General features: G+C 38.8%; 2 protein-coding genes across 12 annotated transcripts in view; both read left to right on the forward strand.

Moving 5' to 3' along the window:
* Window positions 1–25,460, forward strand: part of LOC105233792 (oxysterol-binding protein-related protein 1) — a 386,119-nt gene that overhangs the window by 251,718 nt on the left and 108,941 nt on the right. The gene's annotated exons all lie outside the window — the stretch shown is intronic.
* On the forward strand, window positions 7,218–19,590 carry LOC105223454 (uncharacterized). The gene is made up of 2 exons (XM_049451251.1): window positions 7,218–8,967; window positions 9,040–19,590. The coding sequence occupies exons 1-2, from the start codon at window positions 7,218–7,220 to the stop codon at window positions 9,921–9,923; spliced, it is 2,634 nt and encodes an 877-aa protein (XP_049307208.1). The 3' UTR covers window positions 9,924–19,590.

Consider the following 25,460-nt stretch of genomic DNA (forward strand, 5'->3'; position numbering starts at 1 on the left):
ACTGATTGCCCTCTAATTTTTTTTCTTTATGAACTCTTTTGTATAAGAGCCAAGCATTAGACATTGCAAGGTCTAAAAAGTGATAAAATAGAATAATAAAGCGAATGTGCCATCGCTTGCTTCTTAGTAATATCTTATAGCGGCCCATGATGCTGTCAGTGAGATCAACCCCACCCATGTGCCGATTATACTCGGCTACAATATAAGGTCTTTCAATATCTATGTACTTATGTACTTATTGTTTACCTTATCATAGCGGCGTACTGTGGACTTCGGTAGCTCACCGGCGAAATTAGAAGCAAGAGTTACACTTTTGTTGTCTTTCCAGACAACGGTGGCTATATCTATTCCTCGCACATTTCCAATATATTCTACGCTGTGACCACGGCTCTTTTTCGAAATATCCAGTCAGTTACAGTCAGGTATCCTATTTCGTCGTATTGTTCCTAAACTAAGAATTCCTTCCTTGGCCAAGTATTCTATAAGTGACAATGACGTGAAATAGTTGTCGAAATAAAGTTTATAGTTTTGGTTCTTTGGAATATTTCTGGCCAGTCTCATAACAACATTTGAAGCAGCACCTAAATCTGGTTCTCCGGGTTTCAAAATATTTTCAGTTCCAGATTCCACTTCAAAACTATACGCGAATCCGTTAGTATCGCAAAGTAAAAATATTTTAAATCCCCATTTTTCGGCTTTTTAGGGTTATATCGTTTTAGGTTATGTCGAGCTTTGGTGGAGCAAATTTGCTCATCTACACATAGCTGACTTTGTAGCGGATTTTTTTTGCAAGTTTCGTTTAGTTTTGCCAATATTGGTCGAATTTTATAAAGTCTATCAGCTTGGGGATGATCACGAGAAAGCATCTAAGAATTGTCATTAAAGTGAATACATTGTCTCAATTTTTTAAACTTATTCGCTGCCATTGTTTCCTTTATGAAAGGTGTACCGATTTCGTTATTCCAATGTTTCGTCACTCTCGGGAGGTGCACCAAAGACATCATGTATGTTATCCCAATAAATTGTTGAACGTCGATTTCGGATACATGGAAACTATTGTTGGGATCCTTTTCCCTTATGTATAGGTTAGTTTGTTGCGCAATATCTTTGATTAATTTAAGAGGAAATATTTTTAGGAAAAACTGTATGGGTGTTTCCAAATCCAAAATATCAGCAGGCAGTTCTTCCTTTCCAGTGAAACGTATTTGATGTTCGTTTAGTTCAATATTCTTGTTCTTCCATACTACATCCATTTTTGGTTTAGGGCGATGTGACGATTCTTTCTGAGTGGCATTTGTAGGCATGGCTGATTCCTCTAAGCCAGTGTTTCCCAAAGTGGGCGATAACGCCCCTTGTGGGCGCTGCAGGTGTCAAGGGGGGCGGTAAGAGACCCAGAAAGAAAATGGGGGCGTTGCACAGTGGTGCCGCTTCATACAAGCCGCAGCAAAAAATAGAAGGATTCGAGATAGGACTTTGAAATTTGGCACACATCTCTCATATTGCAAATTAAATGAAAAAAAAAATTGTTAAAATCCGCCCACAACCACGCCCACCTCCCATATAACACAAAAATCAAAAATCATCCTACAGTAACAAAATTTTCTACAGTCTAATATTTTGTAAATATAAGCTTGTCCAGAAAAAATAAAGCAAATCCGCCCACAATTACGCCCATCTTCCATATAATATAATCACAAAAGTTGCAATATTTTCGCTGTTATCACAGCTACACTGTTAAAAATTGTCAAACGGATTTGAAACAATAAAAATTATTATTTCTCTAAAAATGAAACAAGTCCGCCCATAACTACGCCCACCTCCCATATAACATAACCAATAAATATTCAAAAATGATCATATATTATTAATTATTTATTCAACAAGTAATTTTTTAACATCATCGTCCAATTCTAAAGTTTTACTTTTGGGATTTGTTCTGAAACCATTAATAAAAGGATCCGATGAAGCTAAAAGCAAGTGCATTACATCTTGATTTGTAGAAATTCTGTCGCATTTTCTAGAATGATTAAGCCTATATTTCTTGTAATCTTTATTGCGAGCTTCTTGAGCCTCCTCTGATAGCATGCCCAATGGTAAAATAGAGGATGAAACAATTTTACTTCTATGCATTAAAACTTTATGTACCGTCATTGGCATATAGTAAAATTCATAAAGGCTGACATATAACCTCGCAGTATTCATGCAATAAATTTCAAATTTTTGAAGATCTATTGCTGCTTGACTATTGATTGTATTTAATATTATTTTAAATTTCTGCAATATCACAATATTTTATTTCTTTTGCCATTTCAAAATTTCGTGTTTTGTTAATTTTTTTTCACCCGTTTGCACTTCTCTCGGTATCACATACGACACATACGAACGCTAAACCCTTTGAGGGTTTTACTATACTGACCTAGTACGATCACCCTGACTTGGAATTTCTCACCCCCCAGATTAGCTGTTGTACTGTGTAATTAGTTCAAATAATATAAGGCATCTAAACTAGTATATTGTTGTTGTTGTATAACGAGAGACAACTCCAAAAAATAACAACTAAGCAGCAAACCGAACAATCAAAAAAACAAACAAAACAACGAAAAAAAAATGAAAATGCAACAGACAAGGTTATAGCTATCTTTGATTCTTATACGCACGTATCCGCAGTTCATTTTTTCGTTATCAAATCCCTTAAAGTGTACATAAAATATTAGGACTAACTAGACTATGTACATAAGTACATGTAGCTAATAGTCAAAACTATAATTTTTATGTAAAAGTGTTTAAAAAATGGTTTTATTTTAAAACTTTGTCAAAATTGACATGAATTAGGTCTATGGAAAATAATTATTTTATAATATATTATAATATATATTAGGATAGACTTTAAAGTCACTTCTTATTGCATAAAACGTCGAAACTCCATACGTCTGTTCTCATATTTTTCTCAATATTTTTCACAATTTTCAAGAGTTCTATTTTTATTTGACTTTAAAAATACGTTGTTATGTCAGTAAAATGTCAATTCGCAAATACGTGATAAATTAAACCGTATTCATTGTCTAGAAACACTACTGGAATTTTGCTAAAATTAGATAGTTAAAAATTACATATTTTTTCCGCCTTTTACCCACTGTGCGTTGTGTAGAGGCCATAACGGGGCATCTCGACAGGATAGAATTTATAGAATACTAACCGTAAAACGTATTGCTATTACCACTGCCAAATCTGTATGTGGGCATTTGCTATCATAATATAATCATTTGCGCAGCTCGATGAGTCCACTTTACCAACTAATGAAGCATTGTTGTTGTCTTACGTGAGGTTTATTAAAGATGAGAAAATATGTGAAGAACTATTATTTGCTAGAAATTTAGAGACCGATACAAAAGGCGAAACCATATTCAATATATTGGAAAAGTTTTGCGATAAGAAAGAGATTCATTTGAAAAATATTATTTCAATTGCTACGGATGGCGCTCCGGCTATTAAAATTCAGATGTCCTTGTACATTGCGTTAATCATAGATAACATTTAGTTGCTAGAAACTTAAGTGAAAAACTATATCAATCACTGCAATATGTCATCAAAGCAGTCAATAAAATCCGCAACAGCTCTTTGAATGATAAATTATTTCATCAGCTTTGTGTTACTAATGACGAGGATTTCAATCGTTTGTTGTTTCATACTGAAGTTCTTTGGCTATCAAGAGGCAATTGTCTGACTCGATTCTACAACCTGTTTGACTCTGTTATAGAGTTCTTGGAAACTTAAGATACAGAATTTCAAGACAAGCTCATAACATCAAAGAATGATATAGCTTACATGACAGACCTGTATAAATTGTTCAACGACATGAATTTCCAACTGCAAGGCGATAAACTAAATTTAATTAAAACGAAGAACGTCGTTGCTGCTTTCGCAGCCAAACTGCTTTTACACAAAAAAATCTGGGCAGACGTGAGTTTCACAATTTTCCGAATTTATCAGTATCACGTAGTAACGACGAATTGTGCCAACATTTGGAAAACCTCCACATTGACTTCACCGAACGATACCAGGACATTTTGAACTTGGAAATACCAGACTGGGTGTTGGATCCATTTTCGAATGTCAACACAGCATTGTCACCTTAGCTGGAAGAAGAGCTTATAGAATTGACAACACACGAGGAAATAAAAATTAAGTTCAAAAATGGTTACCAAGAATTTTGGCTACAAAAACCGATCTCGCAGTTGTACCCTGGATTGTGGTCAATCGTTCAACGAGTCTTGATAGCATTCACATCGTCATATTTGTGTGAACGTGGATTTAGAGCTGTGAAAATACTGCTTGCAAAAAATAGAAATCGTTTGCTTGTTACCGAACGTGGTGACTTGCGACTGTTCCTGAGTAAATTGGAACCTGATATTAACAAACTTATGAAACAGCATCAGATTCATCCTTCACATTAGTTTTAATATATGGATCGATTATTTTAGTTCTATTTTTAATAAAAGACTCTCTGTTTTAATACTATAAAGTTGTGTTTCAATAATCATTCTTATTGGCAGGTGCATCCCGTAAGAGTTAACTTGAGACCCAAGCGCCGTTGTATGTTACATACTGCGCTCAGGTTTCAAGTTGCTGGTTAAAGTAAAAGGTTCGTTTAGAATTCTCCGTTAATATACATAAATATGTCACAATAATTAATTTGTAGTTATAGTGGTTTTTAAATAGGTGAAAAAATGGGGGCGCTAAAAAAATATTTATTCTCAATGTTCAAGATTTAAGTTCAGTAAAATGCAGTCCTGCGCATAATTAGTAAGGACACAAACCGATACCAGTCAGCTGATTGCTGAATGCTGAATGATCAATATGATTGTGTCCTCCTTTTATTCCTTGTATTCGTAGACTAGTAGTTTCACTCTAGCTTAGCGAATGTAAATGTAAATCTACAATATGTAAACTATTAGCATTCATATATGTATATGTATGCACATATGTGTCAAGTGGCGTGATGCTACAATCCGCTAACCAAATGTATATTTAAGGAGGTATTCAATAAAGAAGCGGCCTATTTTGTGATAGACGGTTATACTATACAGACGTGCTTTTTTTGAATACAATTCTTGTACATCTTTTTGGTGCCTCCTGTGAGGAACTTTTCAATCCCGTTTTAATGTCAAGTTTTTTATGATGGCTAGTTTGAATCTACGTACTTCAGCGCATGCCGTAATTGTGCGCATTAGCAAAATGACAGAAGCAGCTAATTATGATCCGGACAGCATTGAGTGCGAGGTGATTCGTGGACAATTGGACAAGCATTTTGAAAGGTTTATGGAGTATCATACGGATCTGGTGTCTTCAGCACAAGCCAGCGAATTGACCACACATGACGACTTCCTGGCTGCTACGGAGTTGCTGTACACACAAATATGTATTCGACTACGTCGTATATGTGGCGCTAGTGAAGGTGGTGTTTGTGTGGCGAATCAATTGGACATGCGATTAGATCCAATTAAGATTCCTGTGTTCAATGGTGACCCAGCGAATTGGCTGCCTTTTAAAGATTTGTTCGAGGCACTAGTTCACAATCGTAAGGATCTGGATTCCAGTTATAAATTAAGCAAGTTACGCCAACATGTCAATGCTGATAGCGTACCATTGGTCGGTGGACTTTACACAGGCGGCTATGAGGACATGTGGCAGGAGATGAAACGGCGATTTGATAATCCACGCTTGTTAGTGGAATCGCACGTGCAGCGTATCCTGAATTTACCTAATCAACCCGCTGAATCCCAGAAGGGCTTGCTTCGACTAGTTGACACCGTCCAAAATGTGATGCGAGCTTTAAGCGTTATGGGTCTTCCGGTAAGGCATTGGGACGCCCTCTTGGTGCCAATTCTTCTACCTAAATTGCCCACTATCACCAGGTATGAGTGGGGGATGAGCCTTCAGACGAACAACATACCAATGTATCAGGACTTTTTGACATTTATTGAGAAGCGTGCCAACAATTTGCCTCAAGGAGCTACGAACGGTACATCAATTCTTCATCAGAGACCCACCCGTCCCGTTAAGGCTAACGTTGCAACGGTAAGCTCATCTCAGCCGTTACATTCAGTGAAAGGGGTTACGGTTGTTTGCCAACTTTGTGCTAACGGGCACCGAATACACAAGTGTCAACGGTTCGTTAATCTTTCCATACCGGAACGTTGGGATACAGTTAAGCGGCTTTCGTTATGTTTCAACTGCCTTGGAAGTGATCATGGATCTCGTGATTGTACATCGCGTGATTGCTTACGGTGCCATCATCGTCATCATACGATGCTCTGCAAAGGCAACGTTGCGAGCAACACACCGACTATGGAGGAAGACACCGACAATCGCGTAACCGATCGGAATATATCCCTGGACACACCTTCAACACAGGTGTCACAGGTATACCCACGACAACAGTGACATTTGGGGAAGGTCCGGTCATTTCTCATTAATGGAGACCGGACCATTGTACTAGCGACTGCGAAGGTCATCCTGATCGATTACAATGGAGGACAATTCGTGTGTCGTGCTCTCTGCGACCTGGGCTCTCAGGTGAGTCTGATTACCGATGCTACTACAAAACGTATGTGTCTTCGTAGGCGTCCAGGGGAGATACGAATTGAAGGAATTGGTTCTAGCGCTGCAGTCTACAGTAAGGGTCATATAACAGTACAGATGCAGGCTGCCTTTGACAACAACATTAACTTCAAACTCGAGGCTTATGTCGTGCCGACAATAACCTCAGTAACGCCAGATATGCATATAGGCGCAGAAGCTTGGAGCCATTTAAAGGATTTAACACTAGCTGACCCAACGTTTGCCACTCCAAGTCCGGTGGATCTGCTACTTGATGCTGACGTACAAACGGGTCTCTTTCAGGAGGGTTTCATCCAGGGTTCTCCAGAGCAACTTTGCGCTTTAAACACTCGTCTTGGTTGGGTAGTTTTGGACCAGTCATAAGTTCTGCTCCCTCCACTTTACACACATTTCTTACTGCGAAATGTGTCAACGAACAACGGCTAGACACGTTACTTAGAAGCTTCTGGGAACTTGAAGAGCCCATACTATCATCCGAAGTACACGTGGATGATTGTGAGACGATATTCAACGATACTGTTACCCGTACCTCAGAGGGCAGGTACCAGGTGCAAATTTTATTTCGACCATGTCTTCGTGAGCAGTACATTGCATTTATGCGAGAATACATCTCTCTCGATCATATGGAGGTTAGCAAGCAAGCTTTCACCAACAAGGAAAATGGGTACTTCATACCTCATCATGCGGTAACCACAAAATTTTGCGTAGTTTTCAACGCTTCCGCGAAGACATCGAATGGGACATCCTTAAACGATACACAGTTTTCTGGACCCCAACTACATGCCAATATTGTCGACATCCTTCACCGTTTTCGCAAATGCAAGGTAGCCATCACTGCAGACATACAGAAGATGTTCCGACAAATACTGGTAGATAGACGACATCGTAAATGGCAACAAATACTTTGGCGTGAATCGCCAAATGAACCTCTTCAGGTGTACGAATTGAAGACGGTAACTTATGGAATGGCTTGTAGTCCATTCAACGCAATACGCGCACTGCGTCAATGTGCGAATGACAATTATGAAGTCATCTATGACCCAAGCCGGGCTGCCGCAGCGCGTCATAGCATACTTTATAATTTCTACGTTGATGACTATTTGGATAGCGTCGACAGCGATGAACTTGCTATTACCCGTGCTCAAGATGTAGCGACCATTTTGAAACAAGGACAATTAATATTGGGAAAGTGGAATTCCAATTCTACACACGTATTATCTGCGATAACCGGTACAACAGTTTCTGCATCAGAACTAGAGTTGAATAACTCAACAACAAAGGTATTGGGTCTTTACTGGGATCCAGTGAGCGACGAGCTCTTCTTCAAGGTAGGCTTAGTTGACGACACGACAATGCATACCAAGCGAAAGGTTTTGAGTGACGTGGCGAAATTATATGATCCAACTGGGGTATTGGCCCCTGTAGTCGTGGTGGCCAAACTATTCATACAGGACTTATGGAAGGCTGGTCTGCCATGGGATGCTGAACTTCCTCCAGAGCTACTCAATTCATGGGTGATATTCCGCAACAGTTTGCCGGATATTACACGACTTCGTATTCCGCGTTGGCTGGGCATACGAGTGGGCTCTTTAGTGCATTTACACGGCTTTTGCAATGCTAGTCGCAAAGCGTATGCAGCAGTTATATATGTTCAAACGATCGATAAAGGTGGTACGTCACGCACAGCTCTTGTTTCAGCGAAGACGAAGATAGCACCAATTAAGGATGTGACGATACCACGCCTGGAACTGTGTGGTGCTCATCTTCTAACTAAGGCGATGGACAACGTACGTCAAGCTTTAGGTCTACAGGACGCCCCATGTACATATTGGAGTGATTCTACTATTGTTTTATGCTGGATACGCAAACCACCATCCACGTTCAAGCAATATGTGTCCAATCGGGTAGCTTACATCCAAGCCAATTCAGACATCAACGCTTGGAAGCACATTCGCTCGGAATCAAATCCAGCCGACTGTGCAAGCAGAGGCTTATCTCCCGCCGTCTTAGCAGATCATCATCTTTGGTGGACCGGACCGACGTGCATCCACCAGGGCGTGGAGGAAATGCGTTTACCTTCTTTAACGGAGGAGGAGGAGCACCTCTCGATTGCTGAATCTCGTGTGGTCTCCATCCTCGTTTCCAGAGCTAATTACCAGTGGATTATGACATCCACGAAAGACAACAGGATACCTCTCATAGAGAAATTTAGTAAATTGAGTCGTTTACTTAACACCACTGTTTGGTTAAGGCGCTGGTTACCCAAATATCGTGGTTACAGGAACGATGTAGTTTCAGTCGCAGAACAGCACTGGGCCTTACTTCTGCATGTTCGACAAGCACAAGGTAATCATTTTAAAGAAGAAATTAAGTCTCTTGCATTACATTCCAGAATTGCGGGTCGTAGTGAAATCTTAGCACTCAATCCTTTCTTGGATACAGACGGCATACTGAGAGTAGGTGGTCGACTCACAAACTCCGACTTAAGTGAAGATCAGCGACATCAAATTATAATTCCGCGTGGTGCTCTGGCTTATTTACTAGTCGCTGATGCTCATACACGTTGCTTACATGGTGGAATACAACAAGTGCTTCAGTTCCTTAGACAGCGTTTCTGGCTTATCGGCGCACGGGCGCAAGTAAAGTCTTTCATCTGGGCCTGCACTACATGTCGTAGGCATCTTCAAATTATACAACGTCAACAAATGGCTTCACTTCCGAAAGAGCGTGTACTAGTGGCTCCACCATTCTCTCGTAGTGGCATGGATTACTGCGGGCCATTCCATGTACGTGTGGGAAAGCATCGCGCTACCCCGACTACAAAAACCTACGCTGCCATATTTATTTGTATGGCGTCACGAGCGGTTCACATTGAGCTGGCAGAGGACTTGAGTACACAGGCATTTATAGATGTTTACGATCGTTTTATTAGTCGACGAGGTATCTGTGCCACCTTATACAGTGATAATGGAACACAATTTGTAGGGGCTAATCGTCAAATGCAGGAATACTTAAAGGCTTGGGTAACAGCACATGCTAAGCAACATCTGGCAGCTGAAGGTACAAGTTGGAAGTTCATAACACCTTCCGCACCTCATCACGGCGGTCTATGGGAGGCAGCAGTTCGTTCAGCTAAAAAGCATCTGCTGAGGATCATGGGCAGCCAGACGTTGCGCTACACTGAATTGTCTACTTTCCTGACTCGCATCGAGGCGTGTCTAAATTCGAGACCGCTGATAGCTCTCTACGATGATCCTGAAGGAGGGATAGCTCTAACACCAGGTGACTTCCTGATCGGATGACCACTCAATTGTCGTCCAGATCCTCCATTGCCTGAAGCTCCAGAAAATCGTCTTCGATATTGACAACGCCTCCAGAAAATGTTGGAGCATTTTTGGCGCCGCTGGCAATCCGAATATCTAAATACTCTTCAGACACGGAACAAATGGACTAGATCGGAACCCAATGTTCAGCGTGGAGATGTAGTTCTTATACGTGGTGAAAATTTGCCACCATCGGTTTGGCGTATGGGACGGGTGATTGACGTTCACCCGGGCAGTGATGGCCTGGTTCGTACCGTGACCATAGAGTACAATACCAACCAGATATCGTCAAATGGACTTCCTAGTAAGCAGCGCTGTCAGCGACCGGTGCAGAAGTTATGCCGCCTAACTGGTCCTACAGAAGAATCACTGAACCGCGAGGGTTCAGCCGGGCAGGATGTTCAAGATTTAAGTTTACTAAAATGGAGTCCTGCGCATTATTAGTAAGGACATAAACCGATACCAGTCAGCTGATTGCTGAATGCTGAATGATCAATATGATTGTGTCCTCCTTTTATTCCTTGTATTCGTAGACTAGTAGTTTCACTCTAGCTTAGCGAATGTAAATGTAAATCTACAATATATAAACTATTAGCATTCATATACATATATGTATGCACATATGTGTCAAGTGGCGTGATGCTACAATCCGCTAACCAAATGTATATTTAAGGAGGTATTCAATAAAGAAGCGGCCTATTTTGTGATAGACGGTTATACTATACAGACGTGCTTTTTTTGAATACAATTCTTGTACACTCAAAGTGGGCGGTGGACAAAATAAGTTTGAGAACCACTGCTCTAATCGAACGTCAATATCTTCCTTTCATTTTCAAAAAGAGTGTAATTTTGCTCACAATCGAGTTCAAAGTCTGAGCTTATATCGCCTTCAGGATCAAAATCGGGATCTGTCACGCTATTATAGTCAGTTTCGAACCCATCTTCACTACTTTCATAATTCATTAACTGTTCAAGAATTTTATCAGCAGATAAGTTACGAGACGCCATTCTGGTGAAGTATATGTATAAGAAATCAACACAAACAAATTTTTAGTGACCCTTATTACTCAATGTTACAGAAATGGTACAAACCTAAACTTCACTATATATTGTATTAGTGAACATTTTTCGTATTATCTTATAGAAATTAAACATAGTAATGAACTTACCTGGACTTTTCCACTAAATATTTTATTAAAACACTGAAATTTTTCTTATTTTTATCTTTTCGGTAATTGCAAACACGTGCATTCACTAACTTTACCACAGCGAAAAAGAAAGTACCGTTTTATAAGTGATGCCAATACATAAAAAACCAGAGAATTTTAAAATTGAAAAATACGGCTACATCATACTAAAAAGGGAAAACATAATTTTCCAATGTTTTGTACCCTCTAAAAGGGTTTGTAACATATGTATCTGTCACATGATGCTATAAGGGTCATTTAACCGGATAATTTAAATTTTTTTAAAAAGTGAGGCTGGTCCCGCATCTCTCAACTGAAGCATACACCCTGTCAAGAAAGTATCGGGAATTCTTCATTTCCCCCTCTCATCTTCCGCTTATGTAGAAGACAGGTAAATTATTTTCCTAGGTTGGTATAACCGCCCTTAATTGTGATGCCAACAATTAGCGCGGTCTGTCAGCCAGTGTGTTTTGTTCCAGCTCATTAATTTGTCTTCTATAACAGTTGAGGGTAGATGGGAGGTAGGTGGGTGCTTGCTAATCTTCTAAGGTTTAGGTGTAAGGGAAGCATCAATTTCATGGACGTACTTTAGGATACATCTAGTTAAAGGGAACTTGAGCGTTCGTTTGTGTCGTGTGGCCGAATGTACGTCGTTGAGCAAATTAGGGTTAGAGCCTAGACATACCTTTGGTAGCAGCCGCTACGTGTTAATCTTCACTCATTCAGCAATGATGCTTTTGGTGCTGGATATTGGAAATACCCTGAGGCTGCGTCTTACTGGCGTGAAGATAAACACGTAATTATAAGTATTTAACCTATCGAAGAGATTTTTCTTATATGTATACAAACAATGTTTTTTTGAATTTAAACTTAGAATCGAAAATAAGTCCTAAATTTTAATTTCATTTACAGTAGGTATTTTTATGTTTTTAAAAATGAAGTTAATACCATAAAGTTTCTTTTACGACAGATATGTAGGATAGTACATTTACCTAACGATAACTTAGCGCCATATGTAAGAGACCAGTTGGATATATTTATTATTAAGTATTTCCGTTAAAGTTAGTTTCACTTTATTCAAATCAAGTATTAGAGCGTCGTCTGCATACATACAATGGGCGACTGGGTAATTGAATAGTATCTTGCTGATTTTGTTAAATACAATTATGGTTATGACGACAGATAAAGGGGAACCTCGAGGAACTCCATTTTCTAGTGAAAGAAAGTGAGAAAAATTATTTCAACTTTAACTTTTTCGTTTTGATAAAAAAAAGAGAAGATTGTATATTATCGGCCCTAATTTTCAATTTGCTTAACTTGCCCGAAGTGTAAAAGGTGTCTATTGCAATTTTATTTCTACTGAAAGCGAATTGCTGGTAAGTGATCTTTTCAGCGTACCACATCAATTGTTTGGAATTTTTTCTCCAAGACTCTCCCTAATAGAAAAGTAGGGAAATAGGTCTATAGTAATGATATTTAAATCGTTTGTTATACCAGATTGAGTGTTTAAGTAATTGATTGTACTAGGGTTTTTTCCGGCAGACACACGTCATATATCTCGCCAAACTTGATAAGGAGACGTTGTGGAGTTGATATTTTCAGTAAATTCTTCCCGACAATTTTTTGACCCGTTGTGGTTTGTCGTTTAAAAATAGCTTTGTCGCATTTATATGGTATAGAAGGTTAAGTGTTACTTTATATTGTATTTATACCAGCTTTTGCGCCTTAGTGATCTAAGATTTTCTAATGCACTATTCTACCATGGTTTATATTGGTGTTGATATGTTTTGGCTTGAGGTATGGTGTGGTGTGCTGACGAACATATCAAGCTTTCGTATAAGTGCAGTCTCTTGGTTGATGTTATTAGAAACAAATTTACTAGATATCGACGAGCAAAGATCTTTGTAATTCTCCCAATTAGCTTTGTTTGTTGTTAAATTGGTTTGAACTTGGTTTGGTTTATTGACGTGTCCGATTTCTGTTATCAATGGGATTATTGCATAATAAGGTATCTTCAATTTTTGTACCTCTTTCGTTTGATAGAGGAGAACCCTAAATCGGGCTCCATGAGTAAAAATCAACCATCTAATGTTTACTACTTTGTAAGATATCTGAGCAAAAAAAAAAAATTTAGGAGGGATGTACACATTAATTATTGTTAGTCTAGGACTGATTAGTATCTGAATCCCGATAGTGAGTAAGTTGTTATCGGTAAAAGCAATTTTATGCGGTATGTGTTCTTCTACCAAAATTGCAACATTGTATTGCCATTGAGAGTTATTAAGGAAATATCCATTGTAGGTATATGGAGGTTTGGGGTAGAAATTATTGAGTGTATGTGTTTAAACATAAAACTGAAATTTTCCAGCCTTTAATTAAAACAGTAGACGCTCACAAATTAGAACTCTCAGAAATTAGATTTTTTTTTTTAATTTCTAACATAAGGGAAATTTGGTTTTTATTTTACTGAAGAAAGGTAAAATAGAAAGGGGAATTCCTAAGTTAATATTTAATTCCATTTTAGTTTTTTTTTTTTGCCATATTTTTGGTGTTTTTGTCATTCGTATGTGAAATTTGATATGCGTGGACATATTTTGCTTGACTCTACCGAAAACTAAAAATAACTTACTAAAAATGTCAAACAAACGTAAAAAAACCACCGAAGTAAAGATATTGGAAAAGCTGGACAAAGGAGCTCAAGAGAATCGTCTAGTGCAAGATTTCAATGTGAGCAAATCTGCCATCAACTATATCAAGTCAAATAGGTCATCTATGTATATTAAATGCTGTTTCCAACACTTATCAGGAAGCATCAAATAAAATATCCGAAAATGGAAAGTCGTCTTTATGAGTGGTATTTGAAACAACGCGAAAGGAAGTGTACATTGACAGGAACAATATTAAAGGAAAAAGCTAAAAAAAAACTTGCATTCCGAGCAAGCGATGGATGGTTTACTAAATTTAAAAAGCGACAAGGCAGTCGTTTTTTAAAAATTGGTGGCGAGAGTCTTTCTAGTGATATTGGCTCGATCACTCCATTTATTCACAGATTCCATGCAAAAGTCACTGAGATGAGGTTAATGGAGTCGCAATTATATAATGTGGACGAAACCGGATTGTTTTATCGTTGCCTACCAGATAAAACATATGTACCTGCTTGTGAAAAAAGTGCGCCTGGATACAAAATTCAAAAAGAACGAATTTAAATTTTACTTGGTTCAAATGCTGATGGCTCTCACAAATTAGTGCCCTTAGTTATTGGAAAAGCTAAAAATCCCAGCAGCTTCAAAGATTTTAATAATCCACTTCATTACAATTTTTCCAAAAATGCTTGGATGACGGATCTTTCATGATTGTTTTCACAAGGTATTTATTAATGAGGAAATAATTTTGCTTTTAATTTTTTTTTAATTTTAAAATATTTTTTTTTTTACAAGTCATCCAGTTTTCTCAAAAAAATAACTTGCCTCCGAAGGCTCTTTTGCTTATTGATAAATGCTCCGCGCATGCACCAATTGAGCATCTTCAAAGCAAAGATGGCAACATAGTTGCATATTTCTTGCCGCCAAATGTGACAGCAGCTGTGCAACCAATTGATCAAAATCCCATAAAGTTAACAAAACTTGTTTACAAAAGTAAGTTACTTGCTGAAATAATAGCTGAAGGTGGTGCACTGAATAGTCTGTTGAAATCCCATTCCATCCGAAAGGCAAAAATATTTCCGAAACAAGCTTGGGATGAGATAACGCAAACAGTGATGAGGAATTCTTGGTCAAAGTTGTTAAATTGGGATTCTGACCAATACGACAGCGATTATGATGTGCCACTAGCACAGTTGCTTAACAAAAATGAGGACTGCAATGAAGCTCTCCAAATAAATCAAACTCTTTTAGCAGAAATTGATCCAAATAGTTTCATGTGTATTGATGACATCGAGAAATGGAATGAATATGAGTTTGAAGACGGAACTGGTTATGACCTAAGTTGCGGTGAAGAGTTTTCTGATAGCAGTGAAGACGATGTTGTTGATGACACCCAGTAATTTCAAATGCTATAGCTATTGAAAGCCTTAACAATTTAATAAATTGGTGCAACAAGAGGGAATTGTCTTCCAGTAAGCACATCGGCAATCTTTTGGCCCTCCGTAACGATACTGTTATATCGGATTTAAAGAAACCAAAAAAGCAAACAAATATTACTGATTATATGTCAAACAAAAATTTATTTTGAACTGAGCCCTTATCCTGAATTTTTAATTAATTTCGGAAATTTTAAGTTGTTTTTTTTTTTAATAATTGTTATGTAATGGACTGAATTGGTATGTTTTTAAATAAAATAAGAAAATAAAAATAAAAAAAAATGTTTTTATATAGTTTTTGGAAGTGGCTTAACTCTTAGTTTTATTATTTACGTTAAAAAATACCGTCCGGAAATTAGAACATTTCGTTTAATACAGCTGCAATCCGTATCAATTATTGAAACATCGTATAATCAGTTCCTAAAGTGCACTTAGTGAGTACAGTCGGATAAGCTAACTAAAACAAGTTAATATTTATAATCCGAACGCGTGTGAACTATTTTATTTAATGAACGATGATACTGAAAGCGACGGGACGTGTGTCGACAGCGAAGGCTGGCAAGCCACATACCTGCCTAAAGCGAGAAAGCGTATGAGCATTGACTCTCCAAAAGAAACTAAAAAACAACAAAGATTGAATGAAGCGTCAAACAACTCAAACCGGATTTCTGTGCTAGATTTGGACGTGCAAAGTAATGAACACACCTTAAGGAAAAAGTAACGAACACATCTTTAAGGAAAAAGAGGACTCACTATTAACTGCTGCAGTTTCTCACAAACCGCCATCAATTTTTGTTCCTCAAGTGAGTGATATTAATAAAATGTTGAAAAGTTTTTCAACTCTTATTGGTAGAAAAATTTTCACCTACTACTAAGGCAGGGATGGACAAGCGAGAGTGATGACTGCAAACAGTGATTACTACAGAAAACTTGTGAATATTTAGTGTCTCCCACTTTACCGCGCTTTTCACACCTTACGAATCCTAAAGGCCGCAAACTGCACAAGTACGTTTCTCAAAATGAATTAAATGATTTATCTGCTGGCAGACCAACATACTGGCCGACCGATCTCAACAAAATTCTGTATCTAATTGACTTTGCAATTTATACCGGCATAAACCTACATTATCTAGAAATTTCTAATAATGAAGATATGTATGAGCTCAGATCATTCCGCTCTCATTATCAATATGGATATGCCTGTTATTGTCACATCCCGAAAGCAGCGTTTTTTAAGTAAAAGATCGAACAGACGATTTTTCCAAACTTGGCTGGAGCCCACGTAAACCTAAACATGGAAATAACAACAAAACGAGACTAATATGACGCTGTGGAAAACTTCACCCAAAAAATACATTAAGCCGCTTGGTTGGCTTCTCCTTTTAATTCCTCTAAACCATACTATACAACCAATGTGGCATATTCGGATGAAGTAGCGCAGATGGTACAAAATAAAAGACGACTTCCAAGGATCTATCAGAATAGCAGAAATCCGGTTGACAAAACCAAGCTGAACAAAACAATTAAGGAATTAAAATCCTAGTTGGCAGAGCAGAAAGAAGAATCTATTGCAGAATTTCTTAAGAATGCCGATCCAAATAAAAACGAAAGCTGGAAAGCTAATAAATATTTGAAACGTCCTCCCAAGCGACAAGCATCTGACAAAAGAAAATACGACGCTTTTGACAACCACCTTGCAAATACTTTCAAGCCTTTTGCTCTCAATACTGTGCAGACTTTCTTAAGAGTCCATGTCAAATGGGTAAACCAATATCTTACGTAAAACTGACTGAAGTACAATCAGAAATGTCACAATTGAAAAGTTCTAAACCGCCTGGCCTATATAATATTGATGCATGGACAATCAAACAATTACCACGGAAATACCTGCTATTCTTAGTTTTAATATTTAATTGTGGTTTTAGGTTAAGGCACTTTCCTACGCAATGGACATGTGCCGAAATTATAATGATTCCGAAGCCAAACAAGCTCGAGAACGAAAGTTTGCTGACAATATTCTCCAAAATATTCGAAAGATCATTTCTTCGTCGATTGTTGCCAGTTTTTGAATCCTTATCCGTTATCCCAGACCATCAATTTGGTTTCAGGCAACTACATGGAACTCCCGAACAGTGCCACAGAATCGTCAAAACCCAATTTAAAATGTCTCTAAGAGAAACAGTACTGTTCGGCAGTTTTCTTAGACATTCAACAAGCACGAGGGGTAAAAAAAAATAAAAATGAAACTATCAGTTTACAAGTTTTTATGTCATACCTAGATTGCAGACTTTTACGACAACACTGTACACGATTTTCACTGCCGACATGTCAATAATAAACGACAAAAATTTAACTGTTGCCACATACGCAGACGACACCACCATTTTTGCATCTGCTTACTCTGCAAACGAAGCGTATGAAACTGTTAAAAAAAAAAACTGAATGCAGTAGAATCCTGGCTTGGAAATTGGAACATTATGGTAAATGATACAAAATCAGCGCATGTTACATTCATCATGAAAGCAGGAGATTGCCCCAGCATCAATCTCAATCAAACAATTATTCCAGAATGCAGTAGCTCTAAGTACCTCGGGATGCACTTTGACAAAAGACTAACATGACAGCAACACATAAAAATCAAAGGAGGTCAGCCAAAAATCAAGACTAGAAAATGTATCGGTTGGTGGGTCCCAAATCGAAACTTTGTCTCAAAAATAAGGCGACCTTATGTAAAAGTGTTTTAAAACCGATTTGGGCATATGGAATACAAATCGGAGGAACTGCAAGTAAATCAAACGTAGAAATAACTCAAAGATAACAGTCGAAAACACTCAGGTTGATTGCAAACGCTCCACAGTTCATCAAAAATATTAACTTACACAAAGACCTTAAAATAAATATGGTGAAGAGCGAGATTCTGAAACTCAGTTCAAGACATCTTAATCGCCTAAGCTAAAAACAAAGAAAAATCCTTTAATGTTCCACTACAGAATAGAAAACATTGAAAGGTGTTGAGAGAGTTGTGGGAGTATTATAAGTATGTTATTATACTCGTATGTTTAGTATGTGTATGTAGTATGTATGTGAATTTTGGTTTTTGGTTGCTGACGATGTTTTGTTTTGATTTTTGGGGGGAATCACAAGTGAAAGAAGAGTTGTGTGAAGGAGATGGGTTCGGATTTAATGTTTTTTCGTTGCTGATATGTTCCTGTTGTAGGCAAAACTATTGGAAGTATTAATGTTTTCTGTTGAATTGTTCACTCACTTTTTGGTAAAATCCCATATATTGGACCCGACCAACCGATTTCGACAAATATAGTACGTGGTATTCTTCTTACATTCTTATGCCACATTGTGAAAATCGATTAAATCGGACAACAACTAAGTACATATTTTAAATTCCACTTGATACGTACAGTTTCCAGTACACAAATCAAGAAGCAATTAATATAACGGGATAAATTTTGCACAAATAATGTTTTTAAAAAAACTGTTCAAGGCCTCGGTACTTATTGTTGACTTTTGATCGAAAATTTCGGTTAATGTGTGATATATATAACTGAAATTAAGGGATAATCCTTCTCTTGTAATACTTCCCATAGCCCCACATACTTAAAATAAAGATTTTCGAACTTCCGGCTGACTTTGTACCTCATATATTGGCCAATATGTGAGTTATCTCAATGAAAATAAAAGAGCGTGTTTTTGTTTCTTATAACAGTGTATCTTTGTGCCTAATGTAGGTATGAGCGAAAAATTGACCTAGCCCCTATATAACTAATATCAACTAATATCAGCATTTTCGAACATCCGGCTCACTTTACTTTATAAGATTGGTTTAACACCTTAGGTATTTCCCTGGTTTTGATTCTAGCAAATTACAAGACTATAAAATGTTCCATTGCAGCCGAACTTGGTCCTTCTTTACTTGTTTTTACATATCTTTATCGGTTCTTTCATTGTACATTTATTTTTGACTTGCAATTTTAATATGTCTTCCCTGCAAAAATTTGGGACATGATCTGTTAAAAGATAAATGGTTTCCCATCGCAGTTTGTACACATTGTACGTGCATATGTTTGGGGTAGCTAGATTGCAGTGATCGCACATTTTTGGGTTCATGCATCGATTCGTAGTATGATTTAACTGAGCGCAGTTTTTGCACTGCATAGGGTTTTGGAAATAAGGTGAAAAATCTCAAGCGTTTTTGAGATGCGAAAATATAAACTTGGGAATGCGCGAATAAAATCAAGAAGCCTAATTGCCTGTCACGATAATTAAATGCGATAAAAAATTAAGACGCGTGCGCTCGGTTCTATGGTTCTAATACAATATTTCTTTATTTAATTTCATTTAGTTGCTTAGCCTAAATCTTAAACTAACGGCTTAAACTAGTGGTAATGTTCATATGTATAAAAAAAGGGGTAAATATAATTATCTTCAACTTTTCGTTAACTATTGTAATAGATTATGGTAAGTATTAAGGTAAGTAGTAGATTAGTAGAATGAATGCATAATTAAGGTAAGTATACAATAATTTAAATAATTCAATATTTTATAATTTTTTATGATTCATTTTTCTTAATTTTAATTTCAGGTTTAAATATACATATATATCTTGTCGCTTGACGCAACACCGGCCACCTTGACAGGATCAGATTCCTTCAATATCCAGTGGAAGGACAGCCAGTTTGTGGATGGGGCGCTTAATCGTGCCCGTCTTGGTTGCTACTTCTGCGACTCGCACCTTGCCGTCTTGCCCTTCGACGGTTGCGACGACGCGCCCTAGTACCCACTGCTGCGGCGGCACGTTGTCCTCGTGAACGAGAACGAGGTCGTTGAGCTGCAAATTGCGTTTGGGGTGCAGCCACTTGTTGCGCTCCTGAAGGCCCGTCAGGTATACTTTGGACCACTGTCGCCAGAACTGTTGCTTGAGACAGCAAACAAGTTGCCATCTCTCGCAACAACGAACTGGGTCCACTGGCACCTTCTCTGGGGGTAATGCCCGCAGGGAGCATCCTATTAATAGATGCGCTGGTGTTAACGCCTCGCCGTCGTTGGGATCTTGGCTCAGAGGTACTAGGGGGCGAGAGTTGAGGATGGCCTCCACTTCGGCCAACACTGTTGCTAACTCCTCTGCTGTGAGTAGCGCGCTGCCGGTTACCCGAACGATGTGGTGTTTGGCGGACTTCACCGCGGCTTCCCATAATCCGCCGAAGTGCGGCGCCCGCGGTGGTATAAAGATGAAGCTGCACCCTTCGTCTGCTGCGAATCTCTGCAGTTCTGGGCCCATTGCTAGAAACGCCTCTTTCAGCTCGCGCAGCTTGCGGTCGGCGCCGACGAAGTTGGTGGCATTGTCGCTGAATATCTTCGTCGGCATCCCTCGGCGTCCAATGAACCTTTTTAGGGCGAAAATAAATGAATTAGAAGATAGGTCCGAAACTAATTCTAAATGTACTGCTTTTGAAGTGAAGCAAACGAAAACTGCAATGTATGTTTTTACGGGTGGTCGACCGCGTATTTTTAGAGTTGTGTATATCGGACCACAAAAATCTACGCCACATATAAGAAAGGGCCGTAGTGCTCGAAGTCTTTCGGCTGGCAAATTTCCCATTATTTGGTTTTGCAACTTCGGCTTGTAATGAAAACAATGTACACAGTTTCTTACGGTTCTACTGCAAGCTTCTCGGGCATTAATTAGCCATATGCGTTCTCGAAGAAGCGCAACCAACGCTTTAGCTCCAGCGTGGTGATTTCGAATATGCAGGAACCGTAAATACGTTATAACGAAGTGCGAACTTTATTTAATAAAAGCGGAAATTTGGCATCGTATGGGAGAGGTGCATTTAATAAGCGACCTCCTACTCGGATTAGTTTGAACGGCAGCGACTTATCCGAGTACTCATGCAAAAACGGGTTGAGTTTTTGCAAGTTTGCGGGTAGGGTGGTGCCTTTATGCAATTTTTGAATAACATCCGAAAATTCTGAATGTTGGACCACCTGTGCAATTTTTAGAAAGCTCAAGTTTAGCTCTTCTGAAGTCAGATCTTGGCCCCTGGAGCAATTTGGTGGTCGCCTGATCCATCGTAATATATATGCGACCACACGAAGCAATTTTTTATGAGAAGAGAATTTTTCAATGAGGTCCAATATTGAATTTTTCTCAGCAGTCGAAATTAATGTAAATGTGGTTTTCTTCTTCTCTAATGCTTCGTCTTCTGGTGAGAGCTGGAAGTGGTTATTAATTGGCCATAATGCAGGGTCTTCTAGGAGGAACTGTGGACCGCCAAACCATATTGAATTATTCAATTCATCCACGTTACAACCCCGAGACACTTGATCCGCAGGATTTTGTTTCGTTGGCACATGTCGCCAATGTACTTTTTCAGTCAACTCTTGGATTTCGGACACTCTGTTTGCGACGAAGGTTTGTAGTGAAGATGGATGTGTTTTAATCCAATGTAAAACTATTTCAGAGTCTGTCCAAAATGTAACATTTTCGAAATGTCGACTCAACATAGGCGCTACTCTTGACCATAATTTCGAAAGAAGATGTGCTTCCGAGAGCTCAAGACGCGGAAGAGATTTGGTCTTCAGCGGAGCCACTCTAGACTTTGCAGTAAGCAGCATGCATTTAATACCACTAGCAGATTGGCTTCGTATGTATATGCAGCATCCGTACGCCCTTATTGAGGCGTCGGAGAAGCCATGTATTTGGCAGATGGCACTCGACTCAACGTTTACGTAACGAGGAATGCTTATAGATGAGAGCTGCATTAGGTTGGCTTTAAAGTTCTGCCAGCTAGTGTCAAGGCGCAATGGAATCGACTCATCCCAATCTAGTTTTTGGATCCAAAGCTCTTGCAATAAGATTTTTGCTTTGGTAACTAGTGGGGCTAATAATCCAAGAGGATCGAAAAGGCGAGCAGAAACTGACAATATGTTTCGTTTAGTGGCTCGCAGATCATTAAAATTGTCATCTAAAACAAATCGAAACAAATCCTCTTTCGGCAACCAATGGATTCCTAACGTTTTAGTGGAACTTTTGTCATTGAAGCTTAATGACTTTTCAGTGCAATCACTGTCGAAAAATTTTGGGTGGTTCGAAAACCACTTCGTTAAGGAGAATCCTGCCGAGTTTAATATTTTAATTACCTCACTTCTCAAAAGATCTAGAGACTCATCATCAAATCATCGACATAAAAGTCTCTTTTGATGGCCAATGAACCGAGTGGCTATTTCATTGTATTGGCATCACTGAGCATTTGCAAACACCGTGTCGCGAGAAATGGAGCAGGCGCAGTGCCGTATGTTACGGTGTTAAGACGAAAAATTTGAATTTGCTCAGAAGGATGCTCTCTCCAGACAATAAGTTGACAATTTCTGTCTTCTTCATGCATCATTATTTGACGGTACATTTTAGTAATGTCCGCTGTTAGTGCATACTTATGTAATCGAAAACGAAGAAGAGTTGAATATAATTCTTCTTGGATGGTTGGACCTACCATCAAAAGTTCATTCAACGCTATTTGAGTTGAAGATCGACTCGAGGCATCAAATACAACACGTAATTTGGTTGTTGTGCTCTCGGGCCTTAAAACGCATTGATGCGGAATGAAGTAGTGTGGCTCACTCGGGATCTTATTGTTCGTTGGGCTCATGTGACCCAATGCTCTATATTCATTCATAAAGTCCAGATACATTTTGCGAAGTTCTGGATCTTTTAATGTCCTTCTCTCCAGGGCCTGAAACCGCCGAACTGCGGTTTCATATGAGTGACCGAGTAACTTACGGTCAGCTTTAAAGGGCATTCTGACTTGAAGCCGTCCTGAAGGCAATACTTGAGTAGTATTAACGAAAAAGTTTTCACACTGTTGTTGCTCTGGTGTGAATTTGATGCCATTTGATTCTGAAGGTAATTCTTCTAGAGCCCAAAATTTTTGGACTACTGAATCGATTGACGTTAAGTCTTCTTCAGCTTGGCATAATGTGCTATGTAATCTGGGAGGAGAACTTATATTACTGGCGTATTTGCCAGACACAATCCATCCTAAAAGGGTTTTCTGAAGAGTTGGTTGGTTAGGACCATTTTTAATTTGGCCAACAGCTAAAAGGCCGAAAAATGTTTCAGCACCCAATAGGATATCCACTTTTTTAGATTTGTGGAATTCTGGATCCGCCAATTCAATATTGTGCGGAATTTTCCAGCCACTAACATTGATGTTATGGTCTGGATGATTTGCCGAAATGCATCGCATTACCCAGAATTCCGCCGAAAATTCAAAATTATTTAACCGGGACTTGACAAACGCGTTTAGTTTTGACCCCACTTTTGTATTGGAATTGCCAATTCCAATTACGCTTAATGTTTTATGCTGACGTCGAATCCGCAACTTTTGTGCCAAGTCCTCCGTCATAAAGTTGACCTGGGAGCCTGAGTCCAGCAAGGCTCTCGCAGGCAGGTAATCTCCGCAGCTGGTCCTCACTAGAATTACTGCTGTTGCCAACATGACCCGATCCGGCATACTGGCTGTATGCATGGCATGTGTGGTTGATGGTTGCGGATGAGGTACAGCGGGGAAGGACACTGGATACTGGTGCAACAGCGAGTGATGGAATCGATTGCATATACGGCAACGATCTGCTCTGCATTTGGAAACCGTGTGACCCTTACGCAAACAATTTATGCATAAGGGCACCGATTTCACGAACTCGAACCTCTGCTGCACCGGAAGCGCCTTGAAGGTGGGGCAGGCAGTCAAATGGTGATCCCTCGATTTGCACTGTTGGCAAAGAGGCTGCCTCGTATTTGCAGCAACCAGCGCCGATTTGGTCCTGTCCATTTGTTGTTGCTTCCCATGACTCGTACTGCCTGTTGGTATGGGCTTCGTCCTTGAGTGTGATGCTCCTTCCGCTGATAGTTGCTGGTATCTCCTATTTAGGGTGGCTTCACAGTCCTTCCACAGTGGCAGTTTGTCATAGTCCAGCGCTTCTTCCCATTTGGATCGGGTGGCAGGGTCAACCTTTGTCATTACAATGTGTATAATTATAGCGTTTGTAATCTGTTTCTCATCGCCCAGCGATAGCAACGAGTCATACACTGCTGACACTTCGTCAATCATTGAACGCAGGGAAGGCGCAGAAGGCTTTGGGATTGTTGGCAGCTCAAAAAGTTTAGATATTGTATTGAAAAATATCAAACATTTATTATCATAAACTTTTTTGAGACTTGCCAACGCTTTCGGATAATTTTCATCCGACATCTGGAACGCTTTAACTGTTCCCAGAGCCTTTCCAGATAGACAATTTACCAAATGGTTAAACTTTTCAATATCTGGGATATTTGGATCGTTATGAACCAAGCTCTCAAACAAACTCATAAAGTTTTTAAATTCTGAATATTCTCCCTTGATTTTCGGCAAATTCATTTTAGGGAGCCTTGAGCTGTGAGAAGCTACAAAAGATGTTTCGGCAAGTGAAGTTCTATTTTTCGCTAAAATTGATTTTATTATGGATTTCGTTTCAACGATTATGTCCTCTAACTCCCCCCGGGCCATGTCGTCTTCATCAATTTCTTCAATCTTTGATTGGCACTTCATTAATTTTTCACTATGTGAATTTAATATATCTAGACGACATTCCAATTCGATTGGATCTAAAGACATTGTCTTTTCAAGAAGGCCCGTTTTAATGCGCAAAATACTACTCTTCGCAACCGTTCTTTGACGTCTTAACGATTTTAAGTCCGTCAACTCCTTACTTGGAGACAGGCTTGCGAGAGTTGGCTTTGGCTTGCTCATTTTGCTTGTTTAAATTAAATTTACGAAAAAAGACTATAACGGTTGGCAACAGATATACTAAGAATCGATAACGAAAACGAAAAATAAATGTCGATTCCCAAATATACGAAAGCCAAACTAATCGCAATAAAAGTTGGCAACAAATATATTTGGAATCGGTGACGAAAACGAAAAAAAATAATATCGATTCTCAAGTATACGAAAGCCAAACCGATAAATGCGCAAAATGAGCAATAGCACAAAAAAGTTATTTAATCGGAAAATGTCCGAACGAAAGTCGACAAAAATTGCGAAAAAACGACCGATAATTGCAAACGCGGATCGAAAAAATTGCGAAAAATATAATAATTTAATTTGCAATTAAGAATTTTATCACCTTTATTTCAAAATAAAGGGCTACCGCAAAATCCCAAAATCCCTTATTCACTTGAAATCGTATATGTCTGAGCAT

The sequence above is a fragment of the Bactrocera dorsalis genome, chromosome 3 (assembly GCF_023373825.1).
Source record: "Bactrocera dorsalis isolate Fly_Bdor chromosome 3, ASM2337382v1, whole genome shotgun sequence".
In the NCBI taxonomy this organism is placed as follows: domain Eukaryota; kingdom Metazoa; phylum Arthropoda; class Insecta; order Diptera; family Tephritidae; genus Bactrocera; species Bactrocera dorsalis.

What these genes read in the sequence shown, in the direction of transcription:
- LOC105223454 (XM_049451251.1), top strand. Translation starts at nt 7,218, where the DNA reads ATGCGAGAATACATCTCTCTCGATCATATGGAGGTTAGCAAGCAAGCT. An exon ending in GCATGTTCGACAAGCACAAG is followed by an intron (nt 8,968 to 9,039) that starts GTAATCATTTTA and finishes GTGAAATCTTAG; the next exon opens with CACTCAATCCTTTCTTGGAT.